Source organism: Micromonas pusilla (genome assembly GCF_000151265.4).
Source record: "Micromonas pusilla CCMP1545 genomic scaffold MICPUCscaffold_11, whole genome shotgun sequence".
In the NCBI taxonomy this organism is placed as follows: Eukaryota; Viridiplantae; Chlorophyta; class Mamiellophyceae; order Mamiellales; family Mamiellaceae; genus Micromonas; species Micromonas pusilla.
Window position 1 is genome coordinate 835,994 of NW_003315892.1, and position 25,180 is coordinate 861,173.

The 25,180-nt window shown below is 67.6% G+C and overlaps 12 protein-coding genes across 12 annotated transcripts; 5 read left to right on the forward strand and 7 right to left on the reverse strand.

Annotated features, from left to right (window-relative positions):
• Positions 1–1,955: 1,955 nt before the first annotated feature.
• MICPUCDRAFT_51876 (uncharacterized protein) lies at positions 1,956–2,165 on the forward strand (the record flags this gene model as incomplete). Its single annotated transcript, XM_003061997.1, has 1 exon — positions 1,956–2,165. One exon carries the CDS (start codon positions 1,956–1,958, stop codon positions 2,163–2,165), a length of 210 nt encoding a protein of 69 aa, XP_003062043.1.
• Positions 2,166–2,269: 104 nt separating this feature from the next.
• Positions 2,270–5,919, forward strand: MICPUCDRAFT_51877 (glycosyltransferase family 77 protein; the record flags this gene model as incomplete). The annotated part of the gene is made up of 3 exons (XM_003061998.1): positions 2,270–3,447; positions 3,567–4,209; positions 4,364–5,919. 3 exons carry the CDS (start codon positions 2,270–2,272, stop codon positions 5,864–5,866), a joined length of 3,324 nt encoding a protein of 1,107 aa, XP_003062044.1. The 3' UTR covers positions 5,867–5,919.
• A 355-nt stretch (positions 5,920–6,274) lies between these two features.
• On the forward strand, positions 6,275–8,712 carry MICPUCDRAFT_42020 (uncharacterized protein; the record flags this gene model as incomplete). The annotated part of the gene is made up of 4 exons (XM_003061999.1): positions 6,275–7,394; positions 7,553–8,061; positions 8,262–8,393; positions 8,515–8,712. 4 exons carry the CDS (start codon positions 6,275–6,277, stop codon positions 8,710–8,712), a joined length of 1,959 nt encoding a protein of 652 aa, XP_003062045.1.
• A 149-nt stretch (positions 8,713–8,861) lies between these two features.
• MICPUCDRAFT_20826 (uncharacterized protein) lies at positions 8,862–9,593 on the reverse strand (the record flags this gene model as incomplete). The annotated part of the gene is made up of 1 exon (XM_003062196.1): positions 8,862–9,593. The coding sequence occupies one exon, from the start codon at positions 9,591–9,593 to the stop codon at positions 8,862–8,864; it is 732 nt and encodes a 243-aa protein (XP_003062242.1).
• Positions 9,594–9,802: 209 nt separating this feature from the next.
• Positions 9,803–11,937, reverse strand: MICPUCDRAFT_51881 (uncharacterized protein; the record flags this gene model as incomplete). Its single annotated transcript, XM_003062197.1, has 2 exons — positions 9,803–11,034; positions 11,136–11,937. 2 exons carry the CDS (start codon positions 11,935–11,937, stop codon positions 9,803–9,805), a joined length of 2,034 nt encoding a protein of 677 aa, XP_003062243.1.
• A 223-nt stretch (positions 11,938–12,160) lies between these two features.
• On the reverse strand, positions 12,161–13,997 carry MICPUCDRAFT_70142 (uncharacterized protein; the record flags this gene model as incomplete). The annotated part of the gene is made up of 5 exons (XM_003062198.1): positions 12,161–12,390; positions 12,575–12,744; positions 12,937–13,161; positions 13,396–13,601; positions 13,811–13,997. 5 exons carry the CDS (start codon positions 13,995–13,997, stop codon positions 12,243–12,245), a joined length of 936 nt encoding a protein of 311 aa, XP_003062244.1. The 3' UTR covers positions 12,161–12,242.
• A 352-nt stretch (positions 13,998–14,349) lies between these two features.
• Positions 14,350–15,678, reverse strand: MICPUCDRAFT_6221 (uncharacterized protein; the record flags this gene model as incomplete). Its single annotated transcript, XM_003062199.2, has 5 exons — positions 14,350–14,479; positions 14,623–14,831; positions 15,098–15,267; positions 15,382–15,401; positions 15,473–15,678. Coding segments are annotated over 5 exons (735 nt in total), but the record flags the coding sequence as incomplete, so codon positions are not given.
• A 417-nt stretch (positions 15,679–16,095) lies between these two features.
• Positions 16,096–18,033, reverse strand: MICPUCDRAFT_51884 (uncharacterized protein; the record flags this gene model as incomplete). The annotated part of the gene is made up of 4 exons (XM_003062200.1): positions 16,096–16,297; positions 16,482–17,118; positions 17,258–17,637; positions 17,831–18,033. The coding sequence occupies 4 exons, from the start codon at positions 18,031–18,033 to the stop codon at positions 16,096–16,098; spliced, it is 1,422 nt and encodes a 473-aa protein (XP_003062246.1).
• A 130-nt stretch (positions 18,034–18,163) lies between these two features.
• On the forward strand, positions 18,164–19,096 carry MICPUCDRAFT_51885 (uncharacterized protein; the record flags this gene model as incomplete). Its single annotated transcript, XM_003062000.1, has 1 exon — positions 18,164–19,096. The coding sequence occupies one exon, from the start codon at positions 18,164–18,166 to the stop codon at positions 19,094–19,096; it is 933 nt and encodes a 310-aa protein (XP_003062046.1).
• Positions 19,097–19,123: 27 nt separating this feature from the next.
• MICPUCDRAFT_48472 (uncharacterized protein) lies at positions 19,124–20,694 on the reverse strand (the record flags this gene model as incomplete). Its single annotated transcript, XM_003062201.1, has 1 exon — positions 19,124–20,694. The coding sequence occupies one exon, from the start codon at positions 20,692–20,694 to the stop codon at positions 19,228–19,230; it is 1,467 nt and encodes a 488-aa protein (XP_003062247.1). The 3' UTR covers positions 19,124–19,227.
• Positions 20,695–21,386: 692 nt separating this feature from the next.
• MICPUCDRAFT_42025 (uncharacterized protein) lies at positions 21,387–23,471 on the forward strand (the record flags this gene model as incomplete). Its single annotated transcript, XM_003062001.1, has 2 exons — positions 21,387–22,376; positions 23,055–23,471. 2 exons carry the CDS (start codon positions 21,387–21,389, stop codon positions 23,469–23,471), a joined length of 1,407 nt encoding a protein of 468 aa, XP_003062047.1.
• A 178-nt stretch (positions 23,472–23,649) lies between these two features.
• Positions 23,650–24,335, reverse strand: MICPUCDRAFT_8014 (uncharacterized protein; the record flags this gene model as incomplete). The annotated part of the gene is made up of 2 exons (XM_003062202.1): positions 23,650–23,886; positions 24,042–24,335. Coding segments are annotated over 2 exons (531 nt in total), but the record flags the coding sequence as incomplete, so codon positions are not given.
• Positions 24,336–25,180: the final 845 nt, after the last annotated feature.

Below are 25,180 nucleotides of genomic sequence, written 5' to 3' on the forward strand. Positions count from 1 at the left end.
TCGAGTGGGCGGACGCGGCGAGCGACGACGACGTCGCGGTCCCGCCGCCTCCCGGACCCGCCGCCGCGCGGCGTCGCGTCCGAGGGCGACTCGACGACGACGACGACGCCGCCGCCGCCGCCGCCGCCGCCGCCGCCGCGGATCGAGGACGCGATCGCCGCCGCCGCCGCCGCCGCCGCCGCCGCGACGATCGCGGCGCCGAAAAAGACGTCGTGGGCGTCCGTCGCGCGGCGCGGGACGGACGACGCGCGCGCGGACGACGACGGCGCGGCGTTCGAACGAACCGAGAACGACGAAGAAAACCAAAAGGTGGAGGTGGAGGAGAAGGAAACTTTCGGCGTCGCGGAGGAGGAAACTTTCGGCGACGCGGAGGAAGAGATCCGGTGCGACATCAACATCCCGAACGTCCCCTCCGCGTTCGTCGCGAAGTACCTCCCGCGGGACGTCGACCTGGACGCGACGGAGGAGGCGCGCGAGGGCGACGGCGTCGTCACGCGTCGCGTCGCCGCCGCGAAGAAACTCGGCGAACTCGTCGCCGACGTCGGCGTCGGCCGCGTCGGCAAAGGCGCGTATTCCTTACACTGGTCCCCATGTGACCGCGTTCGCGCGGCGCACGCCGATCCTTGAGGATGGACTTTATCTCCCGGCGTGCGTTTCTCTCCGCCCAGCCCTCGGTTTAAACGCTCGACGTCGATGCGTTTCAACTCCCTCCAAATGACGCGCCCCCGAATGAAAACCAAAAACCAAAAACCAAAACCAAAAACCAAACGCGGCGACGCTCGCAGTCACCGTCCGACGGAACTGGAAGCACCAGCACATCGTGCAGCAAGCGGGTGGTCACTCGAACGCCGCGGACGCCACGCCGAAGTACTACGCCGTGATAGAGATCGACGCGTGGCACGACCTGGACACGCGCGACGAGCTTCTCGCCGGGAACGTCGTCAAGTACGAAGGCGCGTTCCTATGAGCGTTTAGTTCCGCGACCGCGCCGGCGTCCGCGACGCCGCGTCGACCGCGTTTCCGCGCGCCGTTCCTCGAGGACGTCACTTCCCGCGCGCGTCTGCGTCTCTCTCCGCGCACTCCTCGATGACTCGCGCGACTCCGTCTGACGACGCGCCCCTTAAATCCACCCCTACGGGTAAAATTACATACCCTCAGGCTTTTACGACGACGAGAGCGTCGCGTTTCGACGTCAACGATGGGAGCTCGGCGGCGGGAGAGAGCAGTCGCGCGGGTCCGTCAAAGGCGGGTACGACGCCTCGCGCCCCGGGTTCGGCGCGTACGCCACGGAATCGTCGACCGCCGCGACCGGGTGCCTCTCTTCGGGAGATTTCGACCGCGTCTTCGGCGTGGGGAATCGAGGAAGCGACGACGACGCGCGCGCCGACGCCGACGCCGACGCGGAGGACGAAGACGCGCTCGCGCGTCGCGGCCGCAAAGAACCCAAAGAAACGCTCGAGGGATGGGCGTTCACGGGGCGGCACCAGAACACGTACTCGAAGAAAGGGCAGCCCGTGCACGAGGGCGCGTGCGATAACTGCGGGCGCAGGTGCGAGGTGCCCTTCAGGCCGGTGATCGGAGGCAAGCCGCCGACGTGCTCGACGTGTCGGAAAAACGACGTGGAAAAGAGAGCGGGGACGTGGGCGGCGTGAGCGACGGAGGATTTGGTTCCGTCTGACGTGGCGCCTTGCGATTGGTGGACGGGTGGTTCGAGATACTGGATCTGTGGATGGAAAAACGACGCGTGGACGTGTGACGAAAGCGAGCGAGCGACGACGACGGAGCATAGACGTAGCGTAGGACGACGCTTTGTACGTGTACAGGAGAGAGAAGATGTTCACGACGACAGCCGAGACTTTGTTTTTGAAGAGAACTCAACGGCCCGTTCAACAGATCTGACGCGCGCGCAACCTTCCCCGCACACGCGCACACGCCGTCTTCCGCCTGTCATCCTCATGGGATTCATCAAGGCTGTCGCGCAGCAGCTCGTCATCACCGGCCTGCTCCTCGGCGTCGCGAAGCGAAGCGGCGTGATAAGCGTGCATCCCAGGTCCATCAGTCACGAGACCGGACGGCGCGCGTTCATGCTCTGGGTCGGGTGCTCGGACTCCATCGTCGGCCAGGTCGACTCGCTGTGGCACGGGTTCAAGAACTCGCTCAAGTGAAGCCGCGGCGTCTCGAGCGGCGGATAGCGAGGAGGCATACGATAGCGATAGCGCAGCGAGCGGAAGAGGGAGGAGGAAGGCTGAGCCCGCGCGGACGCGCGAGGATGCGGGCGGTCTCGGGACGCGGCGTGCGGCGGCCGATCGTCGCGGGGCTCCTCCTCGGCGTGATCATCGCGTCGATTCGGAACTACCTCGACCACAGGCACGCGGAGAGCAACCACAAGGGGACGTACGTCAGCGGCGACGTCTTCCACGGTCGCTTCTGGCGAGATCGCCACCGAGGAGGTGATCGTTTCCGATTCGACCGTCGTCGAAGCGGTCGCTCCGCCGCGGTCGTCGGGGACGCGGCGTCGGCGTCAGCGTCGGCGTCGGCGTCGGCGTCGTCGGCGGCGTCGTCGGTCGCATCCCTCCCCACGTCGTCCTCGAACGCATCGTCGTCCTCGAACGCGTCGTCGTCGTCGTCGTCGTCGTCGTCGTCGTCGTCCGCGCTCCCGCGGACCGACCCAGCCCCGGCCGGCGGCGCGGTCGTCGTCGACCCCCTGGACCTCGTCTACCCGGATCCGTTCGCGCCGCCGCATCTCGGCTGCGAGCCGCGGCGGCCGATGCCGGGGATCGCGGCGCCGCGCGCGCTCGATCGCATTGGGGGAGGAGGAGGAGGAGAAGACGAAGAGGAAGATGGAACGTCAACCGTCGCGTGGCCCGTGAACTGCGACGGGCACGAGGTCCTGTGCGAGCTCCTGAGGAAGACGGCGATACAAAAAGAGGTTCTGGTCGCCGTCGCGGACTCGCGCGCGCCCGGCGTGTACGCGTTCGTCGACGCGATCAAGAAGCTGCCGGTGCCGAACTTCCTCGTCGTGACCCTGGACGACGTCCTTCACGACCAGCTCGCCGCGATGAAGGTGCCGCGGTACAGGGTGAAGAACGAGAAGGGCGCGACAGGGAGCCACAAGGTGAGCGCGTTGAAGTTTACGATCATCAAAGAGTTCGTCGGCGTCGGGTGCTCCGTGCTTCTCACGGACACGGACGTGATGTACGTGCAGAACCCGTTCCCGTTTCTGTACCGAGACCACGACGTGGAGAGCATGAGCGACGGTTGGGACGGCGAAACGGCGCACGGGTGGATGGATCAGGTGGACGACCCGGCGATGGGCGCGGGCGGGCGGAGACGCGCCAAGGCGTTTCGCGTCGCCGCGTTGAACAGCGGCATGTGGTGCGTGTCGTGTGTTCTGTTCTCCTCACAATGGTCCCCATATCATACGACCGCGTTGGCGTGGTGCACGCAGTTCCTCGAGGACTTTACTTCCCGTCATTTATCTCCGCCCAGGGTCCCACGCTTTCAATCCCGACACGCCTCGACGCCTTTCAACTCCGCTTCTGACGCCTTTCGACTCCGCCCCTCAGGTACGTCTCCGCGACCCATAACTCGTTTCGTCTGATGACGATCATGGAGCACCGCATGAACACGGAACCGAACCTCTGGGACCAGGCCGGGTACAACCTCGAGCTGTGGTTCCCGTCCAGGGACGCGCACCTCACGTCCGGGGCGTCGATCCGCGTCATGGACCCGCTCTGTTTCGTGAACTCCAAGGTGATGACGCGAGTGATTCGCCACTCGCCGGCGCTGCGCAAAGAGAAGCACGTTCCCGTTGCCATGCACGCGAACTATCACACGGACAAGGCGAACAAGATGAAGAACGCGGCGGCGTACTACGCCCCCGGGGGCACGCTCCGCGCGTTCGAGCCGTGCCTCGTCGGGTGCGGGAAGGACCCGAAGACCGTGGCGGAGCTCGAGCGGAAGCACAGACACGCGGTGAACGACGGCGTCGCGAGCTCGAAGAAGTGGACCGCGGGCGCCGCGGGCGCGTGGGGCGAGCACGTCACGGAGGGCGACCAAACGGGGGGGACCCGCGCGAGAGTCTCGCTGTCGTTCGAGCGGCTCGCGGCGCGAGGAAGCGACGACGTCGCGCACTGCGCGCCCGCGAAGCCGTGGGGCGGGGCCGTCGGGAAAGAGGCGCGTTCTATACACTGGTTCCCATACGACCGCGTTCGCGTGGTGAACGCCATTCCTTAAGGACTTTGCCCGGCACATCTCTCCGCCCAGGGTCCCTCGCTTTCAATCCCCGCCCGCGACGCCTTTCAACTCCAACTGACGCCTTTCAACTCCACCCCGACGTTCGCTCGTATGGAACGCACCTAAGTTGACGCCGCGAGCGTTACACGTCGTTCCGTCGTCGAACGCGGCTCGCGTCTGCGGCGGCGGCGGCGACGCGTTGACGAAGGCGACGTGCGACGCGCTCTCGCGCGTCGTCGGCGACGCCGAGTCGCCCATCTTCATCGTCGCCGCGGACGGAAGAGATCTCGAAGCGCTTCGAACGCTCGCGACGCGCGGGTTCGCGCGGTTGCGCCTCGCCGATCGCGTCGTCGTCGTCGCCGCCGCCGCCGCCGCGGCGACGCTCGCGACCGAGCTCGGGCTCGGGTCGACCGTCGTGCGCGTCGCCGAGACCGAGACCGATACCGAGAACGGCGGGGGTGAGCTAAAGCTAAAGCTAAAGCTCGCGATGAAGTGGCGGGTCGCCGCGATCGCGCTGTCGACGGGGCGCTCGGCGCTTCTGATCGATCCGGCCACCGCGCTGCTTCGCGACCCGTCGTCTTACTTCTACCGCGACGCGGATATCGAGGCGCTCTCGGACGGGTGGGACGACACGACCGCGTACGGGTACGATCACGTCGTGGACGACCCGGACATGGACTGGTCGCGGTACGTCCACGGCGGGAGGGTGTTGAGCGTAGATCCGGGGTTCGCGTTCGCGCGACCGACGATGGAATCCGTCGCGTTGGCCGAGTTGGTGGCGTCGCGGATCCTCGGGAATTCGAAACGACGCGGTGGGAATTCGAAACGACACGATGCCGACGCGGACGCTGAGCATCTCGCGTTCAACGAGGCGATGTACCTGCCTTCGCACGGGGCGTACACCTCCCCCGGGGCGATGAAGCGCACGCTCAATTACTTGTGCTTCGCGAACAGCAAACTCGCGTTTCGATTTTTACGCAAAGACGCGCATTTCAAGGACCGCGCGAAGCACGCGCCGGTCGCGGTGCGGCTGTCGTACCACGCGCGCGAAGTGAAACGTCTGGAAGCCGTGTACGACTACTACCTGGACGGCGACGTCGCCGGGATGAACGCGTGGAGCGACGGCGTCGGGGTGAGATCGAAGGGAGAAGCCGCGGAGGAGGCGGAAAAAGCGGCGCGGGACGCGCGGCTGTGCGCCGCCGGCGCGAACGCCGCCGCCGCGTCGACGTTCACCGCGGCTGAAATAAACGCCAGTGCTATGGGCGTTTTCATCGCGAAACATTCGAACTGGTCCTGGGCGGGCATCACGCCGTTCGCGTTCGAGACGGATGGGAGGTTGAGCACGCCGTGGGGGCGAGGGACGTGGACGCTCGTCCCCGCCGCCGGAAACGCTTCGGTATCGAGCGTTTCGGGGAGCGCATCGAACGTCGCGACGCCGCCGGACGCGAACGCTCTCGTCGCGACGTTCGCGGGCGCGACGCACGTCCTCCACTTCGAGCGCGAGAACGCGCGCGGCCAAGGCGAAGGCGAAGGCGGCGGCGAGGCGTTCGACATGTTCATAAGCACGCGGTGCGGCGACGGCGACGTCGTCGTCGGCCGCGCGGTCGTCGCGGACGGCGACGCGACGTGAGATTCGATGCGTACAGTACTACTTTCGAAATGCGAAACGATGCAAAATAGTCCATGATCGCGTCGACGCGCCGCGCTCGATGATAGTCTATCTCGACGCGCGTTCGAGAGTTCGACCCGGAAGATGCTCGAGTTTGTTGATCGATGGTTGAAAGGCAAAATCTGGCGTTTGAACGCCGCGATCGCCGCGTCCGTCGATTTCAAAGAGAAACCACCGATCAAATCGACCCCGCGCGCGGGCGATTCTCCGCCCGACGTTCCCGCGCCGAGATCGATCTGCGCCGCCGCTTCGAAACGCCTTCGCGCCATTCCCGCCCGCCCGCGCCGCCGCGTCCCCGCGTCGTCGCCCGCCGCAGGCAGCGCGTCTCGCATCGCACCGCACCGCACTCGACCCGACCCGACGAAAGCGATGGCGACGCTCGCGGAGCTCACCGCGTCGCTGACGACGCTCCGCATCGCGTACGACCCCGCGCTCGTCCCGCCCGGCGGCGCGGAGGTCGTGTCCGCGTGCGTCTCGCCCGTCTCCGGCGAGGGGCGAATGACCGCGGAGCCCGCGGGGAGAAAGTTCCACGAGAAGGCGATGCGCGCCGCGGGGCTCCTCTCCGCGGACGACATCGCCGCGGCCGCGGCCAAGGCGGAAGCCAAGGCGGCCGCGAAGCTCCGAGCAGAGCGGACGCCGTCCACGCCGCTGAGCAACCGCGGCTCCGTCGCGTCGTTCGGAGCGATCGAGAACGACGACCCGGAGTCGCAGGAGAACGACGCGTCGTACAAAGGTCCGAAGGAGCTCATCCGCGTCGGGAACAGGGAGTGGCCGGACCTGTACGACGTCATCGGCCTCGGCCGCGAGCGCTACCTGGCGACCGAGAAGCAGATCCGCGACGAGTACAAGCGGCGATCGCTGTGGCTGCATCCGGACAAGTGCGGCGTCGCCAACGCGAGCGAGGAGGACAAGGAGAAGATCGAGGCGCGGTTCAAGAACCTGCAGCTCGCGCTCGAGACGCTGACGGACACGAAGCGCCGTCGCGAGTACGACTCCGTGGACGCGCCGCCGACGAAGCTGCCGAGCGATCTGAGCCCGGAGACGTTTTTCGACGTCGCCGTTCCCGCGTTTAAATCGCTCGCCATGTTTTTCGACGGGAAGCAAGACGCGAACAAGTTCATCGAGGCGGACCCGGACGCGCCGTTCGAGAGGGTGCGAAAGATGTACGAGTTCTGGGCCAAGTTCAAGTCCTGGAGAGAGTTCCCCGCGAACGACGAGGAGGATCTCGAGCAGGCGGAGGACCGCTACGCGCGTCGAGAGATGGAACGCGAAAACAAGGCGAAACGCGAAAAGGAGAAGAAGCTGGACACGAAGAAGATCAAGACGTTCGTGGAGCGCGCGGAGGCTGCGGACCCGCGCGTGATCAAGAAGAAGCTCGAGGAGAAGGAGGCGCGCGAGGCGAAGAAGCACGCGAAGGGCGCGGGGAGGCGAGAGGCGGAGGAGGCGGCGAAGAAGGAGGCGGAGGCCGCCGCCGCCGCCGCCGCCAAAGGTGCGTTCCACACACTGGTCCCCATACAACCCCGTCGGCGTGGTGAACGCTGATCCTTAAGGACTTTTCCCGGCGTGTCTCTCCGCCCACCCCCCGCTTTCAATCCCCGCCCTCGACGCCTTTCAACTCCATCTGACGCCTTTCAACTCCACCCAAAGCCGCGGAGGACGACAAGCTCGCCAAGGCGAACGCGAAGAAGGAGCTCGAGAAGCAGAAGAAGGCGCTGCGCAAGGAGAAGGCGCGCCTGCGCGAGATCGCATCGACCGCGGAAGGGTGGGTCGGGCACCCTGGGGAGGAGGACGTCGAGGAGCTTTGCGGCGCGCTGAGCTTCGACGCGATCAAGACGCTGTGCGACGCCGCGGAGGGCGCCGACGCCGGCGTCGTCGTCGAGGGGCTGTGCAAAGCCCTCGCGGGGATCGAGAGCGCGAAGAGCGACGCGAGGAAGCAGGCTGCGGAGGAGGCTGCGAAACGCGTCGCCGCAGAGAAGGCGTCCTCGGACGGGGGCGGGGCGGCGAAGTCGGAGCCGTGGGATGACGAGGACGAGCTCAAGCTTCTGGACAAGGCGTGCAACCAGAAGTTTCCGATGGGGACGAAGGAACGCTGGGAGCGCGTGGGGGAATATCTGACCGAGCACGGGCCGCGCGCGCGGACCGCGAAGGAGGTGATGGTTCGATACAAGGCAGGGCTTTAACTTCCCATCGCCGTCCGCGTCGCGTCGTCCGATCGCCGAACGTATTATTTTTCATCGTCTCCGACGAGTCGCGACTGCGCGCGCGGCGCCGCTCTTTTAATCATAACTTATTAATAACCGAGATGACATCGTATTCATTCCAACGCGTTGCATCGTTCGCGTGACCCTACGCGTAGCTGGGCGTGAAACCTTCCGGCGCGGATTACGACAACTTCAAGAGCGCGAGGGATAAGAAGGGCAGCGCCGAGGTGACGGACGCGGCGACGACGCGCGAGCACGCGTTCACGGACGTCGCCGTCAAGAACCTGGTGCGCGGACGCCCTGTGCCGCACTGTGCTCTCTCGCGCCCAAACTCCGCGCCGACCGACGCGCACGCGAAATCCTAAACCACAAACCACAAACCCCAAACCCTAACCCCCCTCCCCTCAGGATCAACACGGGTGGAGCGAAGAGCAGCGCGGGTTCCTCGCGCGCGCCATCGAGGCGGTGCCGAAGAGTGACGCGATGAAGGACTCGGAGCGATGGAAGCAGATCGCGGCGTGCGTCCCGGGGAAGGACGCGAAGCAGTGTTTCGAGCGGTACAAATCCCTCCGCGAAGATTTCAAGGCGGCGAAGGCGGGCGCGTGATGACGTTTTGTGATTTCGGAGGAGCGCGTTTAGTTCGCCGACGACGTCGACGAATGAATTATTACGTTTGTTTTCTTTCAATCGCGCCCGCGCCCGCGCCCGCTCAAAGCGGTCGGGTCTCTCTCCTATCCTTCTCCCTCGCTGACCGATCACAGCACGCCGCAGTCCGCGATCACGAGCGTTTTGCTCGTCTTCCCCCCCCCGCTGCCGAACTTTTCCATCGCCTTCACGACGTCTTCGTACCCTTCGATCACCTCGCCGAAGACGACGTGTTTCCCGTCGAGATGCGGCGTCTCCGAGGTGGTTATGAAAAACTGCGAGCCGTTCGTCCCAGGGCCCGCGTTCGCCATGGACAACAGACCCGGCTTGGTGTGTTTCACCTTGAAGTTTTCGTCGTCGAACTTCTCGCCGTAGATGGACTCGCCGCCGGTGCCGTCGCCGTTGGTGAAGTCGCCGCCCTGGCACATGAAATGCGGAATGACGCGGTGGAAGCCCGACCCCTTGTACGCCAGCGGCGTCTTCCCGTCCGCCGTCGCGCCCTTATCGCCGAGGCACAGGTGCTTAAAGTTATCGCACGTCTTCGGCGTCGTGTTCCCGTAGAGACCGAACGTCACGCGCCCGAGCGGCTCGCCGTCCGCGGTGACGTCGAAGAAGCATCTGTCCGTGAAGGTCACGTCCGGAGGCACGTCGTCGCGCTTGAGGAGAAACTCCCACGGGACGGGCGAACACTTCTTCAGCACCACGCGCACGACCCTCAGCCCTTTCTCGTTAGTGTCGATCTCCCAGTACGAGTCGTCCACGAAGCACGTGTTTGTCAGCGCCTCCTTGTCGAAGTACTTGGGGTGCCCGCGCACGCCGATCGATAGCTCTTTGCCGTTCATGACGTAGTCGACGTCTTTGCCCTTGACGTTGGAGTCGACCGGGATTTCGACGTGGACTTCGCCGTTCGTGTCTTGGTTCCACTCGTGGTACTCCATCCGTGCCGTATCGCGTCGATATCGCGCGGGGGGGGGGCGGGGGGGCGTCGCGGGGGAGGGCGCGCGCGGGGACGAGTGCGATCGCGGCGTTCTTCGAAGGCTCTGGAAACTTATTATTGACAAGACACTTTCCGCGACGATTCGCATCCCGGATCAGACGGGCGCGCGCGCATTTCTTCGCGAACCACCCTACCGACGGCCGAGACGACTACCGCGGCCGCCTCGCCGGGGCTTTCATCGGCGACCAGTGCCTCGGCAGCGGCGGCGCCGCGTCCGCCGGCGCCGCGGTCGTCAGCAAGAGCGCGGTCTCGTAGCGCATCATCCGCCGCCGCCGCCCGCCACCGCCGTTTTCGTCGCCGCCGCCGTTTTCTTCGCCGCCGTCTGAGGGTCGTTCTATACGAGCGAACGTCGGGGTGGAGTTGAAAGGCGTCAGTTGGAGTTGAAAGGCGCCGAGGGCGGGGATTGAGACCGAGGGGTGGGCGGAGAGAAACGACGGCAAAAGTCCTTAAGAAACGGCGTTCACCACGCGAACGCGGTCGTATGGGGACCAGTGTATAGAATGCACCCGAGAGCTGACCGAGCAGCCCGCACCCCTCGCCTCTCTGCACGACCGCCGCGGGAGGCGCGAGCGGTCGCACGACGCGCGCGCGCGCGGAGTCGCCGAGCGCGCCGAGGCGAGCGCCGTGCGTCGCGTCCGCGATCGCGTGCCACAGCCGAGCGCACGTCATGGCGCGCGGGTTTCGCAACCCGCGAGCGATCGAGACGCCGCCGCCGCCGCCGCCGCCGCGTCGCGCCGTCGACGCCGTCTTAATCGCTCGAACCTTCACCTCCTCCCGGCACCCGCCGCCGTCCGCGTCGTCGTCCGCGGTGGTGTTCGATGATGAAACGGTCGACGCGTATGCGTTTCCGCCGCTCGCGCCGAGGAGCAGGCTGCGCGCCTCGCCGCCGCGTCGAACGCATCCGCCGACGCGCCGCCGACGGAAATCGATCGTCGCCTCCGTCGCGGTCTTCTCGCACGTCACCGTGACCCGTCCGCGCAGCGACGCGCGCGGGAATTTCCCTTTCAAGAACCCGCCGACGCGGACGCTCGGGAGGTTGAACGCGTACACTTCATCGGTCGCGACCGGCCCGCCGCCGGCGTCGGCGTCGGCGTCGGCGTCGGCGTCGACGTCGACGCCGCGGACGCGTCGGAGAAAATCAGGGTGCCCGCCGGCGCCGCCGAGTTCGATGTAACACCCCTCGCGAACGGCGTCGCCGTCCGCCCTCGGCGGGTCGTCCGGCGGCGGCGGCGGCGGCGGTGGCAGGTCGATCACCAGCGTGGACCCGACGAGCGCGCAGGTGGGCGCTGCAGAAGAGGAAGAGGATGAGGAGGGGGGAGGGTCGGGGCGCGGAACGCCAAAAAAAAACCAAAAGAAAACAAACAAAAAAATGGGGCGGGCGGCGCACCCGCAGCGACCTTCGCGCTGCCCCACACGCGCTGTCGTCGTCCGTCCACGAAGTGATCCACCGTCCGCACCGCGTCGTCGTACGCGTACGAGCACTGGTCTTGGACGTGCGCGTCGAGGCCGTCGGCGCGCGCGAGTCGGCGAACGAGGTGGGATCCGAGCGGAGGATCGCCGCCGCCGCCGCCGGCGTCGGCGGCGGCGGCGTCTTCCGCGGACACCAGCGCGTCGCACAGCGAGAGCACGCCGCCGCACACGATCTCCATGCGCGTCACCGCGTCGCGCTCCGTCGCCGCGGCGCGGACGACGTCCGCGAGCGCGGCGTGGACGCGCTCGACGCCGCCTCCGCCGTCGTCGTCTCCGGCTCCCGCGACCGCGCGCGCGTTTGCATTTTTTATTCCGGACCGACCGGCGCGCCGCGCGCGCGCCCGCTCGCCTTCGTCCGCGTCCCTCGCGCCGTCGTCGTCCTCCGCGTCGTCGCGCTCGAGCCGCGCGCGCAGCGCCGCGGCCGCGGACGCGACGCCCGCGCCGCCGCGCCGCGAGACGTCGCGCGCCCACCAGCAGTCGTCGCCGTCGCCGTCGCCGTCGCCGTCGCCGTCGTCGTCGTCGCGCGCCGCGTCCGAGGGCGACGCCGCGCCCCCTCTCCCCTCCCCGAGCCCGCGCCCCGCGTTCTCGTCGCGCGACGCGTCCTCCGCGCGCGGCGGCGAAGACGTCGACCGCGGCGGCGACGGCGACCGCGAGTCCGTCGCGGCGGCGCGGAAGGGGAAGAGGCACAGCGCGGACGTGCGGCGCGCGACCCTTCCCATCCTTCCTGTCGACGTCGCGCCCGCCGCGCCGCCGCACCCCGTGCGCGCGCGCGCGTTATCTCGACGACTCGAGCCGGCGACGGCGGGCCGAAGGGAGAGGCCGTGATCGCGCGAACGCGAGCGCCTCGATCGGTCGACCGAAGAAACGTCGATCGCACGAACCCGAACCCGCCTCGAGAAGGACGCGCCGGCGAGCTGAGAGGGCCGTCTGGTCGGCGACTTGAAGAAAAAATCTCTGAGAGCTCGTGGTACAACAACTAGTATATATACGTTCGGCTACATCCTCCCCCCCACCACATCCCCCCTCACGCGTCCACCGCGCTGTCGTTCAGCGCGCAGCACACCGCAGCCTTGTGATGCCCGCTGTACACGCGTATCGCCTCCCCGCTCGCGCAGTCCCACAGCCGCGCCGTCGTGTCGCTCGACGCCGTGACTAAATACGCCGCGTCGACGCTGAGGGTCGTTCCATACGAGCGAACGTCGGGGTGAAGTTGAAAGGCGTCAGTTGGCGTTGAAAGGCGCCGAGGGCGGGGATTGAAAGCGAGGGGTGGGCGGAGAGAAGCGCCGGGCAAAGTCCTTAAGAAACGGCGTTCACCACGCCAACGCGGTCGTACGGGGACCAGTGTATAGAACGCACCTAAACACGCAGTCCCACACCCACCTCTGATGCCCCTCCAGCACGCGCTCGAGCTTGAACCCGTCCAGGTTCCACAGCTTGACCGTCTTGTCGCTGCTCGTCGTCGCGAGCAGCCGGCAGTCCGGCGAGAGCAAGCACTTGAGCACGTACGCGTTGGGATGCGCGTTGAGCTTAGGGCCGTTCCATACAAAGCGACGTCGGGGTGGAGTTGAAAGGCGTCAGAAGCGGAGTTGAAAGGCGTCGAGGTGTGTCGGGATTGAAAGCGAGGGGTGGGCGGAGAGATGCGATGGCAAAAGTCCTTTAGGAACGGCGTTCACCACGCCATCGCGGTCGTATGGGGACCAGTGCAAATATGAACACACCTTGTGTAACGGCTCGAAGTGCGCCGTCGTCTTCGCGCCTCTGCGGAGCTTCCACACGTAGCACGTCCCCGTGCTGTTCGCGGCGACGACCAACGACCCGTCGCTCGCGATGGAGACGCTTCGTATCGCGCTGCCAACCTCCGGGACGAGCTCGCAGCTGCACGCGTTCGCGGTGAGGTCCCAGACGCGGACGTTGCCGTGCTGGTCGCCGCTGATGAGTTCCGTCTGAGGACGAGGGTCGAGGGTGAAGGGTCGAGGGTGAAGGGTCGAGGGTCACGCGACGCGACGTCGGGGTGAAGTTCAAAGGCGTCAGGCGGAGTCGAAAGGCGTCGCGGCGCGCGCGTCGGGATCGAAACCGAGGGACCCTGGGCGGAGAGAGTCGCCGGGCGAAGTCCTTAAGGATCGGCGTTCACCACGCCAACTCGGTCGTATGGGGACCAGTGCGATAACGGGACGCGCCTGATTCGGGTGCAACGCCGCGCACGTCACCGCGCCTCTGCTCTCGTACTCTCGCTGGTACCCCCCCGCGCGCAGGTCCCAGATCTTCACCGTCCCGTCGTCGCTGCCGCTGTACATCCACCGCCCCTCGCGTTCGAACCCGACCGCGTTGACGTTTCCGGAGTGCCCGTCGTACGACGTCACCGGCTGCGGGTTGCTCGTGTGGACTACGCGTCGAGAGGGAGGATCGAAGAGCGTCGAGAGGACGCGTCGCGTCGGTCAGACGAGGGCGTCTCACGGGTGAAGTGACGGAAACGGGAACGGAAAGGTCGGCGTCGTGAGGGAGTCGCCCACCGGGGGGGGCGAAGAGCGACGACGGCGGGCGCGCGGTGAACGAGTGTCTGTCGCGCGAGACGCGCGCGGTAGACGCGCGCACCTTCGTAGAGCCTGACGTGCGGATTCCCCGCGGCCGCGAGGTACTGCTTGTCCGGCGTGATCTCGAGCTTGTTCACCTGCGAGTCCGCGTACTGCAGCGTGCGATAGCAGATCCCGCGCGTCGCCTCCCAGAAGCGGACGGTGTGGTCGTATCCCGCGGTCGCGAGGACGACGGAGGGGTTCGGCATGCCGCCGTCGTCGAAACGCGACGGACGCGCGCGATCGATCTCCCAGTCCGTTCCGCGTTTCCTCGTCCGCCGCGAGCGGGCTTCGGTCGCGACCGCGACTCCCGCGCCGAGTCCGACGCGCGCGGCGGCGTCGCGCGTCCTCGAGCGCGGCGCGAGGCGTGAATCGACCTCGCGCGGAGGCCGCGCGGGCGCGTGTGACGCGAGCGAATTTCAGGGTTGTCGAGTTGAGACCTCATTTGGTCTCGCGCGCTGACGCTGACGATGTCATATTTTCGCCGCCGCGGCTACGGATACTACATACCCCACCTATCGTCGCTACGACACCACGCGGCGCACGTCGTCGCGGATCGCGTCATAAATACCGCGTCAACTGCACCGAAAATTTCCCCTTCTTCGTCGTCTCCACCTCGCCCACCTCGACCCGCCCTTTCCCCCGCAGCGAGATCACGTCCCCGGTCGCCACGACGGTTTTCGGCTTGCACCTGCGTGGGTGAAGCGATCGGTAAGTCGAACGTCTTACCGGTCAAACGTTGAAAGGGAAGCGCGGGTGAAGAGTGACGACGGGAAAAGTCCTTAAGGAACGGCGTGCACCACGCGAACGGGGTCGTATGGGGACCAGTCTCACCCCTCCCTCCAGTTCACGCGCACCGCGCCCGACGTCACGAGGTCCGACATCTTGCTCCGCGACATTCTGAACCCCGCGGACGCGATCGCGTCTAAGCGCATCGACGCCTCGACGCTGTTGAACGCGTCCACGCGCGGGGGCGGGACGCGCAGGTCGGAGAGCGGAGCCGCCGCGCACGCGACGGGGACGCTGCGCACCGACGTCAACGCCTGCGCGCGATTGAATTGACCACGCGAGGCGACGTCGGGGTGGGGCTCGAAGGCGTCATATGGAGTTGAAACGCATCGACGTCGAGCGTTGAAACCGCCAAGGGGTGGGCGGAGAGAGACGCCGGGCGAAGAAACTCCTCGAGGAACGGCGTGCGCCGCGCCGATGCGGTCGCGCGGGGACCGTATGGCGCGAGGGAGAAAGTCCTTAAGGAATGAAGTTCACAACGCGAACGCGGTCATATGGGAACCAGTGCCATCATACAAACGGGACGCGCCTGCGATAAAAACGTCGCCATCTCCGGCGTGGCGAGCACCTGCGCGCCTCGCTCGCCCTGAACCAAGATGTCCCCGACCCTGTCGCGCTCGATCCCCGTCCCGAGCACCGCGCCGAGGAAGTCGCGGTGGTCCGCGGCGTCGAACATGAAGTTGCCGGAGACTTGCAACAGCGCGACGACCGCCGCGCCTGAGGGTCGTTCCGTACAAAAAAAGTTCACGGGTCAGTTGAAAGGAGACACGATCAAGTGTTGAAACCGGGCGATGGGTGAAAAACGTTTGTATGCTGAAACGCACCTGACGCCGTGTCGTCGCCCGACAGCTCCGCGAACGACGACCCGACCCCTCGCCGCTCGTCGCCCTCCGACGCCGGCGGCGCGTCCAACACCTCCGCGCGTCCGATGACGAGGCGCACGCGCTCCGCGCGGTCGTATCCGCCCCACGGCCTCGCGTCCACGTCCGCCATGCGCCCCACGACGGCGAGCGCGTCCGCCGCGAGCGCGGGGTCGAGGAACGGCGTGACGTGCACGCTCCACGCGTCCGACGCCGCCTCCGCGCGCTCCGCGATGCTCGCGCACGCGACGAGCGAGTCGGGGTGCACGCCGGAGAGGAGTCCGGACGCTCGCGGGGGATCCTTGTCCTTGCCCTTGCCGCCCTTAGCGGCGACCGTCGTCGTCAGCCGTCGTCCGCCGCGACGATGCGACGCGCGTCCGCGCGTCGTCGTCGTCGTCGTCGTCGTCGTCGTCGTCGTCCACCCGCGTCGAGCGGCGCGTCCACCGATCGCCGCCGCGCGCGAAGACGCGGCGGGCGTCGCCGCGCGGACGCCGAGGCGCGCGAGCAGCGCGGGACGCAGGGACGCGAGCATCGCGCGACGCGCGGTGACGACGAGCCGGCGTGGTCGCGGACTGGGCGGAGACACGCGTCTATCCATTCTTTTCTCTTCTCGCGTGCGTGCGCGCGTGCGGTGCTGAGACTGGACGCGCGCTCATCATCACTTTCCCGCCGTCGGAAACACCGGCCACAACGCGACGCAGCCGTCCCTCGACGCGGACGCCAACACCCCCCCGCCGTCGTCCTCCCCCCCGCCGACCCCAGCGAACGCCACGGACGTGACGACGTCAGAATGAAACGCCAAAGACGCGAGCGTTTTCGGTGTCTTCCCTCGATACGCGTACACCCGCACGCGGCCGTCCCTGGAGGTCGTTCCATACAAAGCGACGTCGGGGTGGAGTTGAAAGGCGTCGGTTGGAGTTGAAAGGCGCCGAGGGCGGGGATTGAAAGCGAGGGGTGGGCGGAGAGAAGCGCCGGGCAAAGTCCTTAAGGATCGGCGTTCACCACGCCAACGCGGTCGTATGGGGACCAGTGTATAGAACGCACCAGCACGCGGCGGCGACGAGCTTCCCGTCCCCGCGAATCGCGACGTCGCTCACGCCCGCGCCGGCGGCGCGACCGCCCCACCGCGCTCTATCCGCGACGTTAGCGCTCGGGGTGTAAGGCCCGTGCGCGTGCCGCATCGTCACCGTGGCGGTAGGCGTCGTAGTAGTGGCGGCGGCGTCGAAGGCGAGACTAAACGCGCACACGCGGCCGTCGGCGCCGCCGGTGACGAACCCGGCGCCGTCCGCGTCCGCGGCGACGCACGTCGCGGCGTCTTCGTGCACTCTGTCGCGCCACAGCGGCGATTCGTCTTCGTTTTCTTCGTTCGCTGCGGCGCGACGGTTCGGATCCCACAGCGCGACCGTGCCTTCTTCGTACGCGGCGAGCAACAGAGGCGGGCGCGCGTCGTCGCTGTCGTCGCCGCCGCGTCTCGGGACGAAACTCAACGCCATAACCGCGCCCGCGCCCTTCTCGTGTGCGACGGTTGACGTTCCATCTTCCGCCGCCGCCGCGCCGCCGCGCATCACGAGCTTCGTCACGAGCGTCGGCCCGCCGCATTCGCCGCCGGAGGCGGAGGGAAGGCACAGGACGTCGACGCCCGACGTCTCCGCCGCCGCCGCCGCCGCGAATGAGGGCCGTTCTATACAAGCGAATGTTAGGGTGGAGTTCAAAGGCGTCAGGTGGAGTTGAAAGGCGTCGATGGCGGGGATTGAAAGCGTGGGGTGGGCGCAGAGACACGCCGGGAAAAGTCCTTAAGGATCGGCGTTCACCACGCGAACGCGGTCGTATGGGGACCAGTGTATAGAACGCGCCTGATGACGCGCCGCCGCCGCCTGACGCGGCGGCGACGGCGAACTTACAGAAGTGGTACGCCCCCGTGCTCGCGGTCCACGTCGCGTCCGCGGGCGTCGCCGCGCTCGGCGACGCCGACGACGCCGACGCGAACGACGGCGGCGCGCGCCAGCACTTCAGCGTCCCGTCGCGCCCTTGGCTCAGCACGGACGCCGCGGACGAGGACGTCTCCGAGGAGGACGACGACGACGACGACGACGGCGCGAGGGCCACCGCGAGCGTCCCGGACGACGGCGTGTGCGCGCGCGTCCGCCACGCAGGGCGGCGCGTCGTGAGGTCCCACGCGACGACGTCGCCGTTGCTGTCCCTGGAGAGAGAGGGAGGGAGGGAGGGAAGGAGGGAGGGAGACGTCGGCGACGCGCGGGGGGTCGCGGATGGACGGAGAGAGACGCCGGGCAAAGTCCTTAAGGATCGGCGTTCACCACGCGAACGCGGTCGTATGGGGACCAGTGTATAGAAGGTCGCGCATCGATCGATCGATCGCGCGGCGCGACGACGACGAGAGACTGGTCTCCATACGACCGCGTTCGCGTGGTGAACGCCGATCCTTAAGGACTTTGCACGGGGGAGAGACGGACGCGCGAGGGCGGAGGACGCGCCCGGAGAGGAGGCATCGCGCGTCGTCCAGGCGCGCGAACGCGAGGCACTGCACGTCCGCGCCGTGCCCGCGCAGGACGACCGGGTCCGGCGCCGGGTTCCCCATGCGCGCCGCGCCGCCGCCCCGAGCGCGCGGACGTCGTCTAGCCCGACGAACCGATCGAAGTTGATGAAAGTTTAACGACAACAGTCAACTGTCATCTCTCGCAGACCGCCCCCGCGCCGCGCCGGCCGCGATGTCCGCCTCGCCCGCGGCGTCGCTTCGCCGGCGCCAGACCGAGATCCGCAAGCTCCTCCGCGGCGGCTTCACGAAGCACGCGCTGCTTCGGCGCGCGATGGAGGGTTGGAAAGACGCGGGGCGGGACGCGCTGACGGACATCGCGAACGCGCTCGCGCTCCGCGGCGAGGGCGCGTCGCGTCCGCTCCCGGAGCATCTCTCGACGCTTCCGGGGCTGACGGAGAAGATCAAGGCGAAGCGAGAGGCGAAGTTCGAGGCCGCGCTGAGGGCGCTGAGGAAGGTGCGAGGGGGATGGCGCGCGAGAGAGGGCGACGACGACGACGACGAGGAGGAGGAGGAGGAGGAGGAGGAGACGCGCGCGAAGAAGGCGGAGAAGGACAAAAAGAAGGGCGGCGGCGGCGACGGCGACGCGGCGTTCGTCGCGGCGCTGACCGAGGTGGACGCCGTCGTCGACGCCCTCCGCGCGCTCCTCGACGGCGACGACGACGACCTCGCCGCGCTGTTAGACCCGGACGACGCCGCGACGACGACGACGACGCGCGGGAGGAAGAAGAAGAGGGAGGACGACGTCGACGACCCGCCGTTCGGCGGCGCGTCGGCGTCGACGCTTCTCGACATGCTCGAGCGCGCGACGGAGGCGTACCGCGAGGATTACTTCGTGAAGCGCGAGACCCTGGACGCCGTGCTCGACGCCGCCGCGTCCGCGACGAGGGAGAAGGAGAAGGAGAAGGAGAAGAGCCGCGGCGGCCGCGGGACGGACGACGAGGGAGGAGAGGCGCGCGGGGAGGGCTCGAAGGATCAACATTCGTTGGACCTGAGCCACGAGACGCTGACGACGCTCGTGGCGACGTGGATCTTGTCGCCGGCGATCGACGACGACGCCGTCGACGAGTTCGCCGCCATCGCCGCGAGGGAGACGAGCGCGACGTGAGGGAAGGGTGCGGTAGTAGGGTGGCGGTTTTAGGGTTTAAGGATGCATAGTTTACAGCGCTACTAGGGTGCTCGCGTGCCGCGGTCTATGATGAACGTTTTTTCTGGTTTTTTTTTGGCGCAGCGCCCGCCTCACGCGCCCGCGCCGACGCGCTCGCCGATGGCCTCGAACCCGACGAACGTCGGACTGCCACCGCGTCCGCGCGGCTTCTCCCCCGCCGGGCCGACGCGCTCCGGGTTCCCGTCGACGCTCCACCGCCGCCGCCGTTCCGCGTCGTCGTCGCCGCGTTCGAAAATCGGCGTCGTCGTCGCGAAGAGGAGCGGCTTCGTCGCCGGGTCGCTCCGCGCGCGCGCGCTCTTCGTTCCCCCCGCGCCCGCGGCGTCGTCGCGCGCTCCACCAACGCAGCTCTGCGCGGGCACGAGCCACTTGCTCATGATGCTGCTCGGGCGCCGCCACGGCGGTTGCGACATCCCGTTCGCGTCGAAACTCGCCCGCATCTCGTCGCAGACCACGTCCACGAGTTTCGCCAAATCCAGCCGCGTGCCGACGAAGCGCTCGGGGAGACTTCGCAGCAGTCGCGAGTACGCCTCCGTCGGGCGCGAGACGACGAAGTGCGCGCGGATGTCCGGCTCGAGGATGAGCGTCGTCTCGTCGTCGCGCGCGGGAGGCGCGGGAGGCGCGGGAGACGCGTCGGAGGAGGAGGGATCCGCGCGCGCCGCCGCCGCCGTCGTCGCCGCCGCGCCGCCGCCGCCGACGTCGATCCAAAGAAACGCGTGCCTCAGATTCAGGAGCGCCGCGCGGCCGGTGCTCCCCGGCGCGACCGCGACGTTCGCCCTCGACGTTGACCCCGAGACGCTGCCACCGCCTCTGCCGCTGCATTCGGAGCCGTCGCTGACGTACCCTTCCGCGACGTGCGAAGACGCGGTGGTGGGCCGCCGCGAATGAAAATCATCATCGTCGTCGGCGGCGGCGGAGATGGCTTCGAACGCGACGCGCAGGCGTTCCACGTGCGCGTCGTCGCCCATCTCTCCCGGGCCGACCTCGAGGCACGCGGCGTCGAACCTGTCGCGTATCGCGCGCGCGAGGTCGTTCTTGGGGCGCGTCAGCTCGCGCGCGAGTCTGCGGACGGAGGAGGAGGAGGGGAGGGCGAGGATGATGAGAAGACGACGAAGCGAAGGGTTTAGAATAATGTGCGTTTTTTCGAAGCCGAAGGGACGCGGGCGGAAGACGATCTCGGAAGGCTCGCGCGCGCACCTCACGCGCGCGTCTTCCGCGCTCTCCGCCAGGGTTAACCTCGGGAGCTGTCGCGCGAGCGTCGGCGGCGTCGGCGGCGGCGTCGGCGCGCGCGACCCCGACCCCGTGTCGAAGAGCAGGTCGAAGTCGAACGTCGCGTCGTCGACGTCGACGTCCATCGCTTCGTCGATCTTATTCCTCCCCGAGGCGGGCGACGCGGGCGCGTCTCGCGGCGCGAGCGCGAACGACGCGTTCGTCGCCGTCGTCCGCGCGGGCCACAGCCGCGGCGGGAACTGCTCCGGCGACGTCTTGCGAAGACCGGGGAACGTCGCGGTCCCGGGCTGCGGGAGCAGCGTCGTCGTCATCGCCAGCCCCCGCGCGCGTCGAATGTGGATATTCCAGATAACAAGATGCGCGCGCTTTTAACAAACGCAGCGCGCGCGCGGTGTCGACGCGCGCGCGGACGCGTCGACGCGCGCGAGGGGCGGCGTCGACGCCTCGCGAGGTTTTCTCGAGAGTCGCGCGGCGGCGAGTCGCGTGACCGCGCGTGCGCGTGCCGAGCGCGCGTCGAAGTGACGACGGAAGGGAGCGGGCGGCGATCAGAATATACGCGCGCGATATGCCTTCTGATTTGCCTGAACGATGAAAATATTGACGTGTGCGCGCGTGTGTCCGCAATACGAATACAACGTTGTACAGCTGTATGTCAGAACAGTTACATAGTTGAGAGTATAACAAAAGTGACACGCGCGCGTAAGCGAGTTTATACAATTCGCGCGTTCAGAATAATTGTTAGATTTTTTTCGAGAGAATCCAAAATTGGATTTTCAACCGCGGAGTGACGAGGGGGCCGATCAAGCGGATCAACTTCGATCGGTGTGTCACCGCGCGACCGGTGCGTCATCGGACGCCCCGACCGCGGTTCGCTTTTTGGCATCCAGAAGAGAGCGACGAGCAGAAGAGAGCGAGAGCGCGAGTGCACTTTTCTTTCCCCACGGCGGCAATCGTTCATTTCCATTCACTCGCGACGCGCGCGGGAGCAGGCACAAGTCGCGCGATGGCGTCCGCCGCGCCGTGCTCCGTCCCGACCGTCTGCGCGAGGCGAACGGCGCCGAATCACCGCCACCGCGCCTCCTCCTCCTCCGCGCGGCCTCCGCGCCCCTCGGGATTCGCGCGCCTCGGGAGACGCGACGACGCGGGCGAATGCGTCGTCGTCAGATTCACGAGAGTCTCGGTGGCGGCGGCGGAGACGTCCGAGGAGACCGCGAAGAACGACGCCGCCGCGGACGACGCCGACGCCGCCGCCTCCGACGACCCCTTACACGCGCTCGTCGGCGAGTCCTTGGTCGCCGCGGCGACGGACCTCAAGACGACGGAGCTCAAGGCGCGCCTCGCCGCGATGGGCGTCTCCGCGACCGGGCTTAAACCTACGCTCGTCGACCGCCTCGTCGCGTGCGTCGAGATGCGCGCGCGCGGGGAAGACCCGGCCGTCATCATGCGCGCGAGGGCGCTCAAGAAGAAGAGCGCCATCGAGGACGAGAAGGCGGCCGCGATCGCGCGCCGCGACGCGCGCCGCGCGAAGCGCACCGGCAGCGCGGAGGGCGCGTACGCGCTCTCCAAGCAGACCGCGAGGGCGATCCGCGCGCGGAAGCAGACGGGAGCCAAGGGCAAGACGAAGCCGAGGGCGCCGCGAGCGGAGGAGTTCGACGTCGAACTTCCGCCGGACCCGGACGCGTCGAGCGAACTCGTCGGGAGCAGCTCGTTCGCGGGGGGGCGCGAGGGCGGCGGCGGCGGCGTCGGAGGGAGGAACAAGATGAACAAGATCTTGCGCGACCTCGCGACGCAAGAGGAGCTCGTCGCGGATATAGCCGCGGATGGCGGAATCGACGGCGACGGCGAAAATCATCAATCCGATCGCGATCGGGACTCGCGAGACCGACAGACCGGATGGTTCACCGTCGCGGTCCCGGAGAACCGCGAGGACCGCGCGGCGGCGCAGATCCTGAGCCTCAGCGACACCCCCGCGAGCGATAACACAGAGGTGAAGGTGTGGGTCCCGCGCGTGCCGCCGAGAGACTACGTAGCGAGCGAGTCCGAGGCGCGTTCTATACACTGGTCCCCATACGACCGCGTTGGCGTGGTGAACGCCGATCCTTAAGGACTTTTCCCGTCGCATCTCTCCGCCCAGGGTCCCTCGCTTTCAATCCCGACACACCTCGACGCCTTTCAACTCCACCTGACGCCTTTCAACTCCACCCCGACGTTCGCTTGTATGGAACGACCCCGAGGCGCGCGAAAAGTCGCCGCTGGATTTGTGCCGCGCCGTGCCGAGCGACCTCGACGGCGCGGAGATGTGCTTCCCCGGGTTCATCCTCATCCACGTCACGATGAACGCGGCGCTGACGCAGTCGCTGGAGCAAATGTACGCGTTCAAAGGCTGGACCGCGGCGGGGATGACAAAGTACGGACCGACGGCGAAGCACTCCGCGGAGAAGCCGCGGATGACGCCCAAGACGCAGATGGACGCGTTGCTGTCTCAGGCGCGTCCTCGGAGCATCACACTGGTCCCCATAGACCGCGTTCGCGTTGTGAACTTCATTCCTTAAGGACTTTCTTCTCTCCCGGCGCATCTCTCCGCCCGCCCCTCCTCGCTTTCAATCCCGACGCACCTCGACGCCTTTCAACTCCGCCCCGACGTCGCTTTGAACGATGAAACGACCCGCAGTGCGCGGTGCGCGTCGTGTCCGACGGCGAAGCCGCGGACATCCGCGCGGCCGCGGCGAAGGCGAAGGCGGACGCGGAGGAGGCCGCGAAGAAGAATTTGGCCAACGCGACGAGCGACGACGACGCGGGCGCGCGCGAGATGACCGCGGAGGAGATCGCGGAGAAGAAAGCCGCCGCCGCCGCGGCGATGGCGGCGGACGCGCCGGAGGCTGAGCCGAGCGAGTCACGGCGCGAGGCGATGGGTGTGAGCGATCGACCGGAGGGCGCGGCGTCGATTGAGGTTCAGGAGGGTCCGTTCAAGGGGTTCAAAGGGTACATCACCGGGAACAACACGAACGGCAGCGTCGAGGCGAGGTTGTTGATTTTCGGACGCGAGACGTCGGTGACGCTGGCCGCGGACGAATACGACGTCGTCTGATTTAACGTCGTCGTTCGTTTGAGAGCGCCTGCTCGTGTGTAATAGTATTACTCCTACGATGGATGGCTGGCTCATTCCTTCCTTCCTTCCTTCCTTCCTTCCTCCTCTTCTACGATCGCAACGGCTCGACTCAAGCCGTTTCTCCTGCGTCCTCGCCCCCGCCGCCCTCCTCGCCGCCCTCGAGCTGCTTCAGCAGCCGAAACAACGTCGCCGCCTCCTTGACGTGCATGAACTCCACGCAAAACGCCTGCGTCTCGACGACTAAATCTTTCGCGGTGACCACCTTATTCCTGACTAACAACTGCAAAAACATGCACGCGAGCCGCACGAGCCGCGTGCGCGCGCCGCTCTCGCTCGTCTCCGCGCACGACCGCACGCAGTTGGCGACGTACGCGTGGACGAACGCCGACGGGAGCTTAGGATCGTTCCATACGAGCGATGATATCGGGGTGGAGTTGAAAGGCGTCAGAAGCGGAGTTGAAAGGCATCGCGGGCGGGGATTGAAAGCGAGGGATGAGCGGAGAGATGCGACGGCAAAAGTCCTTAAGGAACGGCGTTCACCACGCCGACGCGGTCGTATGGGGACCAGTGTATAGAACGCGCCTTAATCTCCGGGGACGTCGTGAGTCGGTTCACCACCTCCATGGAGTGCAGGCTCATCTCCATCTGGACGAGGGTGTCCAGAAACGCGCTGGCGGCGGGTGGAGGTGCCGTCGTTGTTGTCGTAACGCCCCCTTCTTCTGCGTTACGGCTCGTGTTACTCCTCGCCGCGCTCGCGCTCATCGCCAAAACCAAAAATTCGTGCGCGACGTTCGGGTTATGCTCCACGAGCGCGGGGAAGTCCGCCGGGGAGAGCCCCGCGTGACGACCGACCGTGTCCGGCGGCACCGCCGCGAGCGCGGCGAGCACGTCCGCCTGCTGCGTCGGCATCAGCGCGGTCTTGACCGCGCGCGACAGCGACTCGCGCAGGGTCGCCAGCGCGGGGTCGCTCACGTCCGTCGATTCCGTCGTCGTCGATTCCTCCCCGCCCCCCCCCCTCCACGCCACGCGCCCGCGCGGCGTCAGCCGCCCGCCCCTCGGCGGCGGCAGCGACAACGCAGCCGCCGGCGCCGCGCCCGTCCCGCGCGCGAGCAGCGCGTCTCTTCGCTCGCGCGACGCGCGCGCGACGGGCGCGCCGCGCTCGCGTCGCAGTCCCTCCAGGAGCTCCCTAGGCGTCCGTCGCGCGATGGCGTCCGCGCCCCCCCACCGCTCGCCGCCCTCCCTTGGGTCCGACGCCGACGCCGACGCCTCCTCGGCCTCCCCGGACGTCACCAAGTGCGTCGCGAAGCGACTCTCCTCCTCGCTCGCGTCCGCGCGTTTCGGCCAGTCCAGGAGCGTCGTCGCGAACGGGTTCGTCGTCATCGCGCCGCCGTCGAACGTCGCGAGGCAGTACAGCGCGGCGACGCGCTCCTCGGGCGAGAGCGCCGGCGATGTCGCCGCCGTCGCCGTCGCGTCGCCGTCGCCGTCGCCCGCCGATGCGCGTCGCGCGTCGAGCGCGACGCACAGGGCGACGCGCGAACTGAACGTCCCGACGCCCGCGCCGCGCGCCGCGTCGAAGGCGCGCGCGATGGAGGATAACGGCTCATCGCGCGCGAGGCACGCGCGGAGACCGGCGCCGTCGACGACGCCGCCGAGTGATGAATCGGACGCGTCGAGGACGTCGTCCATCG